This window comes from Monomorium pharaonis, chromosome 6 (assembly GCF_013373865.1).
Source record: "Monomorium pharaonis isolate MP-MQ-018 chromosome 6, ASM1337386v2, whole genome shotgun sequence".
NCBI lineage: Eukaryota > Metazoa > Arthropoda > Insecta > Hymenoptera > Formicidae > Monomorium > Monomorium pharaonis.
Window position 1 is genome coordinate 6,165,987 of NC_050472.1, and position 15,533 is coordinate 6,181,519.

At 41.5% G+C, this 15,533-nt stretch overlaps 2 protein-coding genes across 8 annotated transcripts in view; one reads left to right on the forward strand and one right to left on the reverse strand.

Annotated features, from left to right (window-relative positions):
- The window catches only part of LOC105829189 (mucin-19), a 204,078-nt gene that overhangs the window by 92,606 nt on the left and 95,939 nt on the right, over nucleotides 1–15,533 (forward strand). The gene's annotated exons all lie outside the window — the stretch shown is intronic.
- On the reverse strand, nucleotides 6,564–8,556 carry LOC105827759. Of its 7 annotated transcripts, none has more exons than XR_004963937.1 (3): nucleotides 8,147–8,556; nucleotides 8,026–8,082; nucleotides 6,564–7,875 (listed from the first exon to the last, which is right to left on the reverse strand). XR_004963937.1 is itself a non-coding variant. In XM_036289138.1 (2 exons), exons 1-2 carry the CDS (start codon nucleotides 8,317–8,319, stop codon nucleotides 7,785–7,787), a joined length of 267 nt encoding a protein of 88 aa, XP_036145031.1. In that variant the 5' UTR covers nucleotides 8,320–8,556; the 3' UTR covers nucleotides 6,564–7,784. The 7 variants fall into 7 exon arrangements, 1 of the variants encoding a protein (XP_036145031.1); XR_004963934.1 differs by having other exon boundaries at nucleotides 6,564–7,878; XR_004963936.1 differs by having other exon boundaries at nucleotides 6,564–7,942.

Genomic DNA, 15,533 nt, shown 5'->3' on the forward strand with positions numbered 1-15,533 from the left:
TACAGTTCTTTCCGCGATCGACCATCAAAGCTTTTACGAGCTCCCGAAGTTCGACAACCCCGGGGCATAATGTATTCCGTAAATGATACCGATGGATCGTACGAACGAGCCCCGGGTATCATTAATTCCGACGGATCGGACCGTATCTCAAAATTATCGCGGCGACCATCGCGGAGATGTTCCGTTACTTCCGCCTTTCCCGACCGATTCGTGGGAATAACGGACGGGTCCATGCGATGTCGATCGATAGGTCAACAATCGTCGTCGTTGTCGCCGTTCGCCTAAGTTTTCAATCAATCGCGATAGGAATCGCGGTCGCGGCGATCGATGCCGCAATCGATCGATGTCGCGACGCGATGGCGCACGGTCTCTCTCTCTTTCTCTCTTTCTGAGACACGCCGCGCAATTTCGCGCGGGAGGAAAAAACGCCGATTAAATGGCGAGCGGTAAACTAAGCATCTATTCATAAATCACGCGTATCTCTCGAATCGAGGAATGAAATAGCATAATGGGTCTTTTCTTCGCGATTTTCATCACGACGCGTCACCGTCGTGGGCGACGGCGCCCGCGAAGACATACATCACCGCGATGCCTGGACGCGTTGAACGTTTCTAACATTCAAATCCTCCGCTAATAATCCTCGCGAGTGCGCGTCCACGCATGTGTCGGCCGCAGATGATTATCCGAGCCGCGAAACCGGAGATTCGAATTATCGGATGCGCCGGTTTACAACCGATCACCGGCGAAGGTTGTTCACCGGCCGCTTGTTTTCGCCTTGGTGTACGTGTGTGTGCGTGTGTGTGCGCGCAGATATGCGTTCTCTGCTCGCAGGTGCCGTACGTTACGAGAGTTATCCAGCGCGCGAGGGAGCTCGGTGCACGAAGGGAGTCCAAACACGCCGATAATTCAGCCACGTTGACCATCGCGCTCGCCGTAGATCCCCGGGATCGCCATTGTTTCGCGAGAACTTTGTGTAATTCTCGTCGAGCATCTCGGGAGCGCCTCCGACTTTTCCCTCTTTTTCTTCCTCTCTCTCTCTCTCTCTCTCTCTCTCTCTCTCTCTCTTTCTCTGCTGCTTCCACTTCTCTCGTTTTCTTTTGCCTTCCTGCAACATTTCTTTCGGTTCTCTCCACGGTTACCACGAGCTCTTACGTAACCCTCGCCGTAACCGGGCAGAGCGTGTTTAGTTTGTTCGACGCAATTTACGTTTGAAGGGCTGATCGTAGAGCGAGGAAATTCCAGCGTGAGGAATACCCGATGTGTATGCGGACCGTTTAAACTGAGTTCTCTCTTTCTGTAGGTGTCTTAGAAAATTATAACTTCCGCCTGAGAGCCGAGAAGGATGTATGGCTCGAGTGTAAGAGGCGAAGTGTTAAAGTGGTACCGGCGGTTCTCGCGCGTCAAGTGTTCCGAGTAGATGGAAATAAATTGACGAAGATATTTCTAATTGTCGCAATGTGCATAATTTGCAAAAGCGAGAAGTTGAGATTTGGTTATCCTTAACGAAAAGCTAAAGTGTTAATGTATTTTTATTACATATTATTTTATTTTCTCTGTTATGCGGAAGCAAATTAATTTGTTTTTCTAATCAAATTTGAGAATATTTAGTTGCATTATTTTATTTAGATATCTTTTAATCTACGCGCGTAGAGATAAGTAAATCAAAAATAGATACGGAGAATTCTTACGAAGAATAGAAAATATATGAAAAGATGATTGCACGATGCTCGGCATTCTAAACTTTCGCATAGAGAGAAAACTCGAGGAGATCAACGATAATCGAGATCGCGCGAGATCTTACCACGAGTGTTTACGCGTGAATATACGCGTTACATAAGCTGCGCTATTAGTTCTGCGATAATCACATCACGTTCGGCACCTTTTCAAGAGAGAAAGAGAGCATACCGAGATTTTCCGCGATTGCGAGATGTCCATTTTCCAAAAAAAAAAAAAAAAAAATCTTACACAACCGCGCATTGTAGCATCTCGGGGAACGTTATTGTATACCGAGGTGCAAGACAAAAATATTTAGCAACTACCGTGTAAGGAAAATTCTCATAATGAATATGTACATACATACAGATGCAATTAAATGCTAACACGGCGGAAACGATTTAAAAGAAAAAAAAAAAGAGGAAAGCCGATATTTATCTGCACGGTGATCGGTCGAAAATCCAGGTGTAGGACTTCTTAGTTGATCTTTTGACATAGAGAAATGGCGATTTGGGAAACTGCAATTCAGATTTCCCATGTACTATAATTTACGAAAAATTGCATGGCGTGTCAAGGCGAGATTGCAGTACAAATACTATAATTACAGTCGGCTGGTCAGCAACGCCGCGACTACCGACAGATTTATTTGAAGAAAACTTTATTATCTCGCAGAAGCCGCGCGTTTGAGAAAAAAAGGAAATCGCTTCCCACCACGGTAATCGTTGGAATTTCGCGCGGCGATTACTCCGCCGCCGAAAGAAGATCTGTCCGCTTTTTGTCGGTGTCGCGACGTGGGAAAGTTCTTACGCTACATTACGTGATACTTGACGCACAATGCTGGGACTTAACGGAAAGCTTACGCATCGTCGAATCGTCGTTTACGCTCAGCGGAAGATAAGCACACGGGCAATTAGCTCGCGTTATTAGATAACAACACTTTCACGTCAACGCAGCCCGGTGAATTCGTAATCCAGATCTGCAATTTCCCATTTTACTCGCGTGAATGTTTTTCTTATTCAGTTAGAATCGATCATTACTTACTTTTAATCGTTGATTATTTTATTCCAATATTAATATAAAATCTTTTAACACACCTGTGCGCAATACGGAAGAAAAAATTACGATCTAATGAGGCTCGTCCAAGAAATGAAAATGGGACTTTTTATTGCGCGACCGCGTTGCGGAAAATATCGTCTATGACAACAGGTGTGTACGACCGGTAAGTATACGCCTGTGTATCCAGTCTTGCCCAATAAAGCGCCGTGTGAATGATTGCAATAGGCGTGCACGCAATTCATTTCGCCAGTGCGAATTCCAACGCTGGTTTTTCATCAGCGCGAACCGCGCCTCGATTTTCATCTTTTCAGTCGGACACGACACGACAACGTTTCCTCGGTTGCCCCTGCGATCGCCCTTTTGCAGATTCCGTATGCAAATGCCTTTCACAATTGCTTTTAGACATTTAAACACCGTGAGGTGGTAAAAGCAGTCTAATGAAACGGTAGAAATGCGATCATTGAGCAATTTAAATGCAAATCAATTCAGTTAAAAAAATTACTGATTAAAATGATCTTTTTTACACAATATTTAATTAAGTTACTTATTGTATTTAATTTTCAACTTGTGTCTAAGAAATAATTTAAAATATTTAAATTTAAGGATTCTTAATTTTTAAATAAGAAATCTTTTAATTTCTCGAATTATTTCTGAGACACTAGTTAAATTAGACGAATGAATATACGACTGAAATTTGAGTCAAGAAATATGGCGTGTAGAAAATGAAACGCGGAATACGGATGAGCTTTGAAGTTGATTTGTGTGAAACGTAAAACGGCAGAACTCTATTTAGCCCCTGGTAAAGTGCTGTCCCTGACACCGCCTTGCGTATTAGATACCCGTATGTGTGCGTACGTGTTAATGCACACGTGAGGGCCGTGTGCGTGATATACGCGCTGTCGCGCCGCGAAATTTAGTGACGGTAAATAAAATTTCACTTTGGCGTCGGGATTTTTTGCCTGTAATTATTACGGTTCATCCCGTCTCGTTCGCCGTTCGCCGTTCTTTCTCACCGCCGGCGCAGTCTTGCAGTCTTTATTTTTCGATACGTAGACACTTGGCCTTCCTGTTTTACTGTGGGTGCAGCGCGAAAGGCTGCTTCCCGCTCGGCGAAACTTTATGCATGAAGCGCGCGCATTAAAGTTTAATCGCTCGCGAACGTAATGATGAGTCACGTTTCTGCCATCCGACGCTCGATAAGTTAATGCGGACTATCGTAATTGCTTCCCGATAGATCGGGTTTCAGTGTGACAGACGGAGAGAACGCACTTGAAATCTCTCACGTCGCGTCTGGGGCAAATCGTGCACCAATTAAATTCCGTCGGTGAGGAAAGTTTACAGAAACGTATCCTGGATTTGCACTCGCAGTACACACACACACGCGCGCTCATTAGACATTTTGTACACGTGGATGTGAACGAGAGAAGGAAAAAAAAATTCGCGAGAGAAATTGTATCTTTTCATTACCCGTCCGCTTAGATTGCGTTACGGAGCACTGTCATTTTCTCAGGCGCAGCACGTGGGATGCTGGACGCTAATGGAAATTCTCAATTAATAGAACATTTCCACTTACGTACTGCAGAGAAATCTAAGGAAAGTTAGCCGTTGAACATTGGTCATACCGTAATTTCCTTTGTTCTTAATAACCTTATGCTTTACGTTATATCATTTCCATGCTTTTACGCTATTTTGTTTCGCAACTTAGCGTTATTATTTACAGCCGTACAGCTGCGATGAGTCTCAGGAGTGATCCGCTAAAAGAAGCGAGGACTCGGGGCCGGTTCTCTCTCTCGCTCTTATCCCGCCGCGATCTCATCCTACGCGAAATGATCGAGTTCTAATTACTCCCGGGAGTAAGCTCGTATATCTCGTCCCGGGCGCGGTGCCGCTTCGCCTCGTCTCCATCGTCCGGAACACTTTTGCTCGTACGTCGCGCGCGCACGTGAGGCCGCGTGCACGGTGGGCTGTATCGATTAAAGTTATTGAATATCATCATTCGGATTAATTATTGTTGCCGGCGTGGCGAATGCCGCGCTAGCAGGGATAGAAGAGGAGGAAAGAGAAAGAGAGAGAGAGAGAAGAAGAGAAAGGAAGAGAGGATGCATAAATTTCTCTCGCCTTTCTCGAGCTGGATGAATGATCCTGTATCGAGAACCTTTTTTCCTTTTCTCTCGTGCCTCTCTTCTCTTTCCGGGCATTATTTTCTCTCTCTCTCTCTCTCTCTCTCCCTCCAATGCGTTACTCCCCGTTTCTCGTTATTGGGTCTCGTTGTACCCGATGTACAGATTAAAATTATTCCTCGCCATAAAGTTTCCCGCGTTTGAAGCGGCCAGAAATCTTTTCTCAGAAATTACATCCTTACCCCGAACAACTTCTCACGTGGATTCGTAATTAGACGCCCCGTCAAATACTCTTGCCGAGTAACTTTAACATTAGAAAGATTGGGCTAGGAAATTACATGATTATACGACGAGATGATGAAGAGAAAAGTGACAGGGGAGGATGATGATGACGTGTTGAACGTAGCATGAAAATTTCAAACCGACGATAGTTTGCGGTACTAACAATAATAACAACGCATTGATATTCGCGTTTACGCGAATAGCGTTTTGTTCGGCCGTCATTATCCAGTCGCTGGACTAACACACCGGCAAACAACGTAGACGTTGTTGCGAACGCCGCGTGTATGTCGTAACCGCGCATTGTAACCTGTCTTTATCAATGAGCGTGTACGCCGTGCGGGTAGAGGCACATACATATGTGGGTTAAACGCGATGCACACAATGATTAATGCGTATCCTGCGTAATCGGATGGCCTATTGCGAACGGACATCGTCACGGTCCGCGGTAAATTATCGAACGCGTCTCCTCTCGACGATGCGTCACGCGTCGCGGCCGCGTTTTACATTTTTTCTTTCCCCACCCCTTGCGCGATTTCGCGAATCGAAGCGCGCCGATCCGGCTTCCGCGGCATTCCTCCTCTCGGCTCGGCGCGGCCCGACCGATTTAATCCGAGATCCACGAGTGATCGCGCGTAAAAGGGGAAAGGTGATCGCCGGACGTTAAAGGCTTTTCCTTACGCCGATCTAACGACTCCGTCGGATAGTCGAATGGGAAGAATGGCCGTCATAAATTACGGCCGTTGGTTTCTAACGAAGGTGTGTTAACCCACCTACCTACTAGGTGAATTGCGAGAGAGACAATCCTCCGCAGCAGGCAGGCCATGGCAGCTATAGCGCTCGCAAAAGCCGCGTTTCTTCGCTTCGCTCCGACGTGAGCGCGTGTTTACGATTCCCTTTCACCTAACGGTTCCCATGCCGATATTCACGGGTGGAAGAAAGGTCTCGCAATCGGGGGAAAAGCGAAATCCACGTAGAGCTTATTCTTTTCCTCCGCCCCCCCCTCGTTTCTCTTCCGAATGATGGATGATCGTTCTTTAGTCGCACGACAACGTCGGCTGCTTAACGAATAATTTACATTGAGTTTTACTTGATTCGCGAGTCATAACATACGTCTCTTAATAAGCTGTGTAACAATTGCCACGGGCGGGTGTATATTTTCTCTACTTAATTTAGATATTTTTTAAACAGAGCTTTATTGTCGTAATAAGTAAAAATAAGAAATTTTTAATAAATTGTAATTAAGAATTCTTTCAAAATTGAATAATAATTAGTTAAAGGGTTTATATAATTTTTAACTTTAACTAGTTTCTTAAATGCATGAACTTTAACTGTTTTTTAAGTTAAAATTAATATTCCAAGAAGGTCAATGATCGAAATAATATTAGGCGAAGATACGAAATTTAATCTTTATTGTTACGCACGTATGACGAAATAGCGCAAAAAAAGACAAATATTTCAAAAAATGTAAAACGATTAAATTTGGACGTCAGATACAATGATATGTCACGAGTATCCTTCTTTCCGTCCCCGTGCTCCTTTCCCATCGAGTCTTCTTCCTTTTCCACACCGGGTCTTGCGCTCTTCTTCCTTGTTCTTCGGACAAGGGGGAGGTAACTTCCCGTGGACTCCTTACGCCCTGAAAGGGTACCCTTGTCCCCGTCTCGGCATTCGCCCATAGTCTCACGGAAAACCACGGTCGAAAACCGTGAGCGAGACGGTCTTCTTTAAATGTTTTTTTTTCTTCTGCTTCCCACGTCAATTTTCAGCCTGAGCGTTTCCAAATTAACCGCAACAAATTCTGTAAAATATTACAAAACAGACAACAACAACTTTTTAAAAGAAAATCAAATTTATCCCCTCTTTTTTTAAACAAAAGTAGATCCCTTCTTGCCGAGATCAATCAAGATACGTTTTTTTTTCTTCTGTTTCCGAACACGACACCCGCGTTATCGTTTGAAAAGCCTATACTTCCGGTCCCTTTGAGGTATAAACGATTTTAACGGAGGTACAAACGGGTACAAACGATTCTCTTTCGAATGGCATAAGCAGAATTAAAAAAATTTATAGTTGGGCGCTGACCATTTTATTACCCCCTGGTATTTTTTAACTTTTTGAGTTATAAACGATTTTAATAGAGGTACAAACGGGTACAAACGAAGTACAATCGAACTACATAGTTCTTTTTTTTTTTAACAATGTTGGGCGCCAGGGGTTCACATCGGTGCAACGAACTGCGAGCACGCGATTTTATCCCGCACGTTTTGAGAGCATTCAACGTCGCGTAATCTTTCACTGGAGACGATTCGTAAATTGTAAATAAAAACTTTGCGCGAGCTCGCTCTCGCCGAAACGCAATTCTAATTCGGATTTAATTTCCGAAAACGTTAATTCACCATTTTCCGCGTTCAACCCATCCAAAACTGAACGCGCCAATGCCACCGTTTTCACACTACTGTCGGATTTAACTCTCAAACCGATCGACGCTCGATTTCCTCGCGTTAATTAAGACGTTCGGAAAATTTGCTCGCGCCACATCGCGCGTCGGAATTTTGTTCGCGGAAATATTATCAGAACGACTTAGCTGTGTGCGGCCGATCCGTTCCTTCAAATGCTTCAGAGCTGCCTCTCGCTCCAGAAAACGGGTCTCGATCTGACCGCGGAAGACCTGCTGCTCTTGCCGCTTCTGCCTCCGCTCCTCGCGCATCTGCTGCAATTCGAGGACATTTTATGATGACAACTGGTTAATCGGTGTTAATGATCTAGAATTACATCTAAAAATTTCAATAATTACACTTGTTAAGTAATAATATTTTCACATAAATTAACATTATTATTTCAACGTATGTATACATACGTGTTTCAGAGTAACAATCGGTCTTCAATTGCATGCAATAATTTGAGCACTGCATTCCTTTTCAAATGAAATTGTTGAAAAATTCTATGTCATCCCACACTTGAATATATAGTTTTTTTACCATAAATACCGCATAATTTTTATCATCAATTCAAACATTGATATCGCGCTCGTGACAGATGCCATGGGTCGTAGTCCCTTGCTTGATGATGATCGCGATGTGTCAGGACCTCGAACACTCCGCTGCCGGTCCGTGGTATCCGATCCCACTGAGATCGTTTTGATGTTGCCCATTATCTATTTTGTTTGGTTTTTTATCGGAGTGACCTTCTCCTAGTTCGGTGGTCTGAAGACCTAACGGGTCCGAACAACCGAGGAGAAGACGGGCTTATCAGAGGCGGCCCATACTCGCCTCGTTATGGAGGTCCATCCCAAGATAGGCATTTTATAGGTCGTCTTCTTTCCTAGAGGAGACGCCCACCTATCCTCCGGAACTCCACCATACATTTTGTATCTATTTCTACCTTTAATAATCTGTAAGGGGCCTAGGGCGGAAAAGGAATTATTACAATTTCGTAAGAACTGCTTTATTCTGGTTCTCGTGGCTCGGGTCAAGTAACAACTGAACTACCGCTCGACCACGTTCATCCTCACTCTCGTCGGTCGCGCCAGCGCCCTCCATCTCTTCTACTCCTAACTACGTACTCATGCATTACATGCTATTCTCTTACAGTTCGGCCATACCTGACCCCTCGTTCGTCCCGAACGGCGTTACAATTTGTTTTAAGTTTTAAAGATAGGAAAAAAAAAAAAAATTTAATGATTGTAGTATTATAAATACAGGTCTTATTGGTTACGCTTTCGCCATAGTCGCATATTTGCGGGTTCCCATACACCTTCGTATTTTTTTTGTGTGACCTGGCATCCAGAAATGTCTGCTACGACATATCTATTGTTTCGTAAAATTTTTATTATCTCGTACGGGCCTTTAAATCTAGGTTTTATTTTAGGTGATATTCCTGCGGTAGTGTCTATGTTTTTTAACATTACGTAATCGCCAATTCCGTATTTAAAAGGTTCTTTCTTTTTTTTATCGGCTTGCGCTTTTACTTGGTTTTGTTGTGAGATAATTTTGTCGCTTGCCTTAGCCCGCAGATCGCTTAAGTTTCTAGTGTTGTTATTGATGTTGTCATTAATATATTCGGCTATAGGATCGTGTATTTTACCCCGCTGAGTAACTCCAAATAGAAGCATGCTAGGAGTTTCTTTTGTTGATTTGTGAATTGAGTTATTTAGTGCAAATTCAATATCGTTGACGATTTTTGTCCAATTTTTACCGCATTCTGTGTCGGATAATTTACCAATCATTGGTGCGATGGTTCTATTTACTCTTTCCACTTGACCGTTGGCCTGTGGCGAGCCGGTAGCTATTTTGATGTGTACGATGTCACGTTTTTGTGTAAAGTCTGTAAACTCCTTTGCGGTAAAACACGATCCTCTATCCGTTACAATTTGTTTCGGTTTACTATAGTACGTAAAATAAATTTCGAGATTGTTGATTACCTCCGTCACCGTGGTTGACTTCGTAGGATATAATTTAACATACTTTGTAAAGCTATCTATTATTACAAGAATATATTTTTTGCTTTTGACTCGCATGTCGGAAATAGCAACGTGGTCAATGTGTATGGTTTCGAAAGGTTTATCGCCCTTTGGTGCGCTTTGAATTTTGCCCTCGCTTTTGCCTGATGGCGGTTTAAATGCGATGCATTTGAAGCAGTTTTGCAAATGATCCGATACCTTTTTCTTCAATTGTGGAAACCAGTACGATTTGCTTATAATATCTATTACTTTTTCTGCCCCCATGTGACCCAGCTCGTCGTGATATTTGAAGAGAATGCTTTTTTCCATTTCGGAAGGTACATAGAAAAGTAGTTTTTCACCGACCTTTCGGTATACGACTCCATTCCGCACTTCGAAAGTTTTACTTTCCGATCGTTCCGTGTCGGCTTTAATTTTCGCTATTGCTTGATCGAGGTTTTGTGTAAGTATCAAATTTGTTTCAAATGAGTTATCTTCAACGACTCCTATGAAGTTACAACGACTGAGGCCATCGACGTGTGTCATACGTGTTCCTGATCTATGTTCGGTCGTATACTCGTAATTTTGAAGCTCTAGTACCCATCTCGAAATTCTCGGATTAATTTCGTGTTTTTTCAATGCTAATGCGAGTGAATTGCAATCGGTGACTATTTTGAATTTTATCCCGTACAAGTATACCCGGAATCGTTTTAGTGCGTAAATAATCGCGAGCATTTCTAATTCAAAACTATGATATCTGCTTTCGACATCCGATGTTCTTTTTGAAAAGTAAAAAACGGGGTGTAGCTTGCGATCGGTCCCTCTCTGCAAGAGGATGGCTCCGAATCCCCGAGAGCTGGCGTCACAGTGGAGCTCTGTTTCCGCTCGTGGATCATAGATTGCCAATATCGGTGCATCTACCAACAGCTGTTTCAATTTATTAAAAGCTTCCAATTGCTCGCTTCCGAATTTAAATTGATTTTTAGATTTTAGTAAGTCATAAAGTGGTTTTGCAACAAATGAAAATGACTGGATAAACCTGCGAAAGTAAGAAACAAAACCTAAAAAGCTTTGAAGACTTTTCAAATCTTTCGGTACCGGATATTTCAATACTACCTCAGTTCCTCGCTCTGTCGGACTTATGCCCTTCTCCGAAATCTTGTAGCCTAAGTAGTTTATTTCTGTCAATAGGAAATGGCACTTCGCTATTTGCAATTCAAGTTTGTTTTCTACTAAAATTTTAAAAACTTCCTGTAGGATAGTCAAATGATGTTCAAGACTTATTGTTGCTACCAACACGTCGTCCATATAGACAACGACATCCCCCGAGTCAATTAATTCTTTTAGTATTTCGTTAACATACTTTTGGAAATATTTCGGAGCAACCTTTAATCCAAACGGCATCTTTAAAAATTCAAATTGCCCGTAAGGAGTAACAAAAGATGTGTATTTGATAGAGTCGTTTGCCATTTCCACATGATAAAAACCGTCTTTCAGGTCGAGTGAGCTAAAATATTTTTTTCCTCTCAATACATCAATTTGATCGTCAATGAGCGGTAGCGGATAGTTATCCGATTCGAGGTATTTATTTAACGTTCTAAAATCGATGCACATCCGTATTTTCCCGTTCTTTTTCTTTGTAAGTACTACGGCTGACGAATATTCGGATTCGCTTACTCTAATAATTTCCCGTTCTAATAAGTCATCAGTTATTTTTTTTAGCTCGCTCTTCTCTGAATAAGCCAAGCGTCTCGGCATAAATTGGAAAGGTTTGTGTGCCTTAAGTCGAAGACGAAGTTCCGTTCTTATCTTAGGAGTTTTTGGTCTTGTAGGCTTAACATAGATTTCTCCAAACAAATTCGACAATTGCTCTTTAAATTTAAAAGGAATTTCCGGATTGATATCTAAAGTAGTTGCGATGTCTATTTTTTCAACTTCGATGTTCATGATTTCATTCAAATGCGCGCCGTCAGTATTAGTGTTATCGGTAGAATGTGTAGGCCTGGCGATACTTAGCCCAAATATTTTAAAAGCATCCCGACCTAAAATCATTGGTGAGACCATTGTCTCGTCTTTAACAACAAAGAGTTTAATTTCGCGCGTACAATCGTATAGCATACACTTAACTTCTATTTTTCCGATAATGCTCATTTTTGAATTGTTAAGTCCATGGTATTTCTTGCTACCGTCGTCTAAAGGTAAGATAAGGTCCGGTTTTACAAATTGGAACTTAATGAAACTAATAGGACTTCCGCTATCCAATAGGGTAGATAACTGGATATCAAATTGTTCGTTATCTTCAAAATTTAACGTTACCGTTGGGTAATAATTGCGATCGATATTCGTATCTACTTCGACATTACTAACCTCAGAGTTATTGTTTTTTTTCTTTTTCGCGTTGGGACAATCTTTAATCGTATGCTCCAAGGACGAACAATTAAAGCACGAACCTTTCGGCCTTTTCTCTTTGTCACACGCAGTCGATAGATGACCGTACGTACCACAATTGTAACAGCGCTTCTCATTCTTCTCCGATTTCGAATTACCTTCTACGTCGGTCTTATTTTCATAATTTCCGCGATTTGACTTAACAAAGCCCTTCTTATCGTTAGCTTGTTTCTGCACGTCCTTGTTCGCGTTCTGTGTGGTATTCTTTTTATTAAGGGTAATTTTCTCAAAAGCAATAAGTAAATCGGCCTTCGTTTCGAAACGTTGCATACGCGCTTGATCGCGCAAGATATCATCGGGAATACCTTCGATTAGAAAATCAACTAATTCCGACTCGTCAATTTTAGCTTTGTTAGCTAGTATCACTTTATCGTGTGCGTATTCACTGAACAATTCATTACGCTGCCAAACACGATTTTCGAATTGTTTGCGTAATTGCATTCTACTCAACTTCGGAAAGTACATATTTTTTAATTCTAGAATCAAGTCGTCAATGGGTAAACTTAAGTGTTCTGGCCGCGAGTGAAACCAATCTAGTGCCTTGCCTTTGAGCTTACCCGTAATAATAAGACGCGCCACGTCGTCGGTTAACCTGTACGTCCTGCGTATCAGCTCCAGCTGTTGTGCCCATCCTTCGTAGTTTTCCGCCCTGCCGTCGAATGGCCCTAGCAATTCGGCCATCGCACTTATAGATATGCGCGGCGGCTGGTCGGAGATCAGCGCCACGGCTTCTTGTGATGTTGCATCAATGGTCGGAGGGGGAATTCCTGGGCCCGTTCGTAAGTCCACTGTCGACCCTGAAGATGGAGCTGCTGTCCTCGGTCTTGTCTCTAGGCGTATAGTCAATGCAGCCAACGTAGTCTGTATTGCTGCCAACTGCTGTCTCATCTCGTCCATCTCGCTGCTCTGGCTATGGGAAGGTTGGTGTCCCTGCTTCCACTCTGCTACCCAAGTGCCATCTGTATCCGCTTGTTCTAGTCTCTGTACCAAATCGGCCTTGTTGCCGCTTGTACTGAGATTTTTCGCGCGTAAAATCTCTTTCAGGTCATTTACTGTTAGGTCGGCTGCCATTGCACAACAATTATGTGGTCACTTGTACCGACAATCGCTGAAGACGTAAGCCTGTCTCCCAGCCGTCAATCGTCTCGGCGTCGAAAGATCTCGAAACAAATGGGTCCACCGCGCACAAAGATGGCGTCCCTTCCGTTGCAATGGATATGTTTCGAGGCGGCAATGGCGCGACGCGATTTACCGTGCTCTCAAACACGAGACTGGCACCATCAATCGTTACAATGTTAATATAATCGCGGCTGCCAGCCACCGAACAATGTTGCGAGATCACGAATACGTCTTCGAGAGCCACACGCACTAAGCTGCCCTCGCCGTTTCGTCTCCTTGCTTCCGATCACTATATCGCTGCCCGAACCGACTACTTAACGAACCGACTACTTAAACAACTACGACCACTCGATCGCTCGTCGATTCCACTTCTGAACTGTAAGGGGCCTAGGGCGGAAAAGGAATTATTACAATTTCGTAAGAACTGCTTTATTCTGGTTCTCGTGGCTCGGGTCAAGTAACAACTGAACTACCGCTCGACCACGTTCATCCTCACTCTCGTCGGTCGCGCCAGCGCCCTCCATCTCTTCTACTCCTAACTACGTACTCATGCATTACATGCTATTCTCTTACAAATCTTCTAATATTTATTGCCTAATGTCTCGTTTCCGCATCTAAATCTAACTATCATTGACTGATCCCTAATCTTTATACTTTCTGCTAAAATATACAAAGATATTTTATCTGTTCTTATTTTTTTATACAATCTATTATATTTCGCCCACATTTTTTTCTTTATATCTTTCCTGTTTATGTTTATCTCTATCTATTTTTCTAGTTCTTTTGAATACTTTTTATTTTTTAACCTTTATTAATTATTTTTATTAGCCTATCTATTTCCTGCTTTAAAGTATCTTAGTTTTATATAATAATCTTTTCTCATTTTTTCTCAGTTTGATTATTTTTTCTTTATTTCTTCGTCAATTTCTTTCAAACATTCCAAAACTATCTTATTGTTTTCAGTCTTCCTTGAGTTCTTTTCAAATTCCTTTGCTCTATTCTTTGCTTCTATCATAAGGCCTGTTTGTCGCCACAAACCGGACCAAATAGCTAGAAGAAGAAGAATACCTTTTTTTGCAATCTGAATTATTGCACTGACAAACAGCACAGCAAGGACAAGCACCAGTGCAATAATAACGCACAGGCATTTTATAAAGGTGTTAGAATTTAAACTTGAAATCCATTTATACTTCTTTTGAAGTTTCTCAAATTCTTCTTCTGGCTCCCGGCCCCAAATTTCAGCTGCATTTAAAAAAATACTTTTTATTAAACTGTTAAATATTATTGTATTTCTTTCTTCGTTAAAATTATTTTCAATTTCTCTTTGTTTTCTTATCGTCCATAAATGTGCCATTGCTATCCTTGCTTTTTTATCTGTATTTTCTATGTATGTCTTACATCTCCCGTTTTTCTGAAAATAATACCCTAAATATTTGAATTCTTTAACTTCTTCAATTCCATTCCAATATTCTTTATTTCGTATTTTGCTGTTTTTTTTTTCAAACACTAAGACTTTTGAGTTTGCTACATTTAAATTTAACTCTTTCTCGTTAAAATATAATTTGATTCTATCTATCATTTCTTTCAATTTCGTAGAATCTTTTGCTATTAGTATTACATTATCAGCGTGAGCTAGTGACCAGATTTTCTTGCTACCTATCATGACTCCTTCTTGTTCACTTTCCATATATTTTTCTAGATCCGCTATGTATAACATAAATAACGTTAGACTCAGTGGACATTCTTGTCTAATTCCTTTCGTCGTCCAAAATCTTTCTGACATTTTTTCATCTATTCTAACTACATTTGTTGTTTCCATGTAAATTTCATTAATTCTGTTCCTTAGTTGTGTGCTTATACAATTTCTTCGCATTATCTCTTTTAGTTTGTTTCTGTTTACCGTATTGAAAGCTGCGGTCAGATTTGGAAAAAAGGCATATAATTTTCCGTTTGTTTTTTTTATCTCTCTCTTTATTATGTGATTTATAATAAAGAGTTTATGTATTTCTAATCCTTTCTGCGTTTCCGGTATTATATGTTTAATCTTTATTTCATTTTCAAGTTTTCTTTTTAGAATCATCGCATATATTTTATACGCTGTGTTTAATATTGTTATTCCTCTGTAGTTTTTGATATTTTCCCTATCTCCTTCTTTAAAAATTGGTGTTATCACTCCTTTTTTCCATCTTTCCGGCAATCTGTCTCCCTGCCACACTTTATTAATCATTGTTGTTAGCTCCTTGACTAAGTCTGGACTATGTTCGTACATCCAAAGTTCATTATCTTCTTCTGCTGCTTTATTTTCTTTTAAACTTTTGATTTGCTCTTTTACTTCATATTCGCTTATCTGGTTTTCTTCT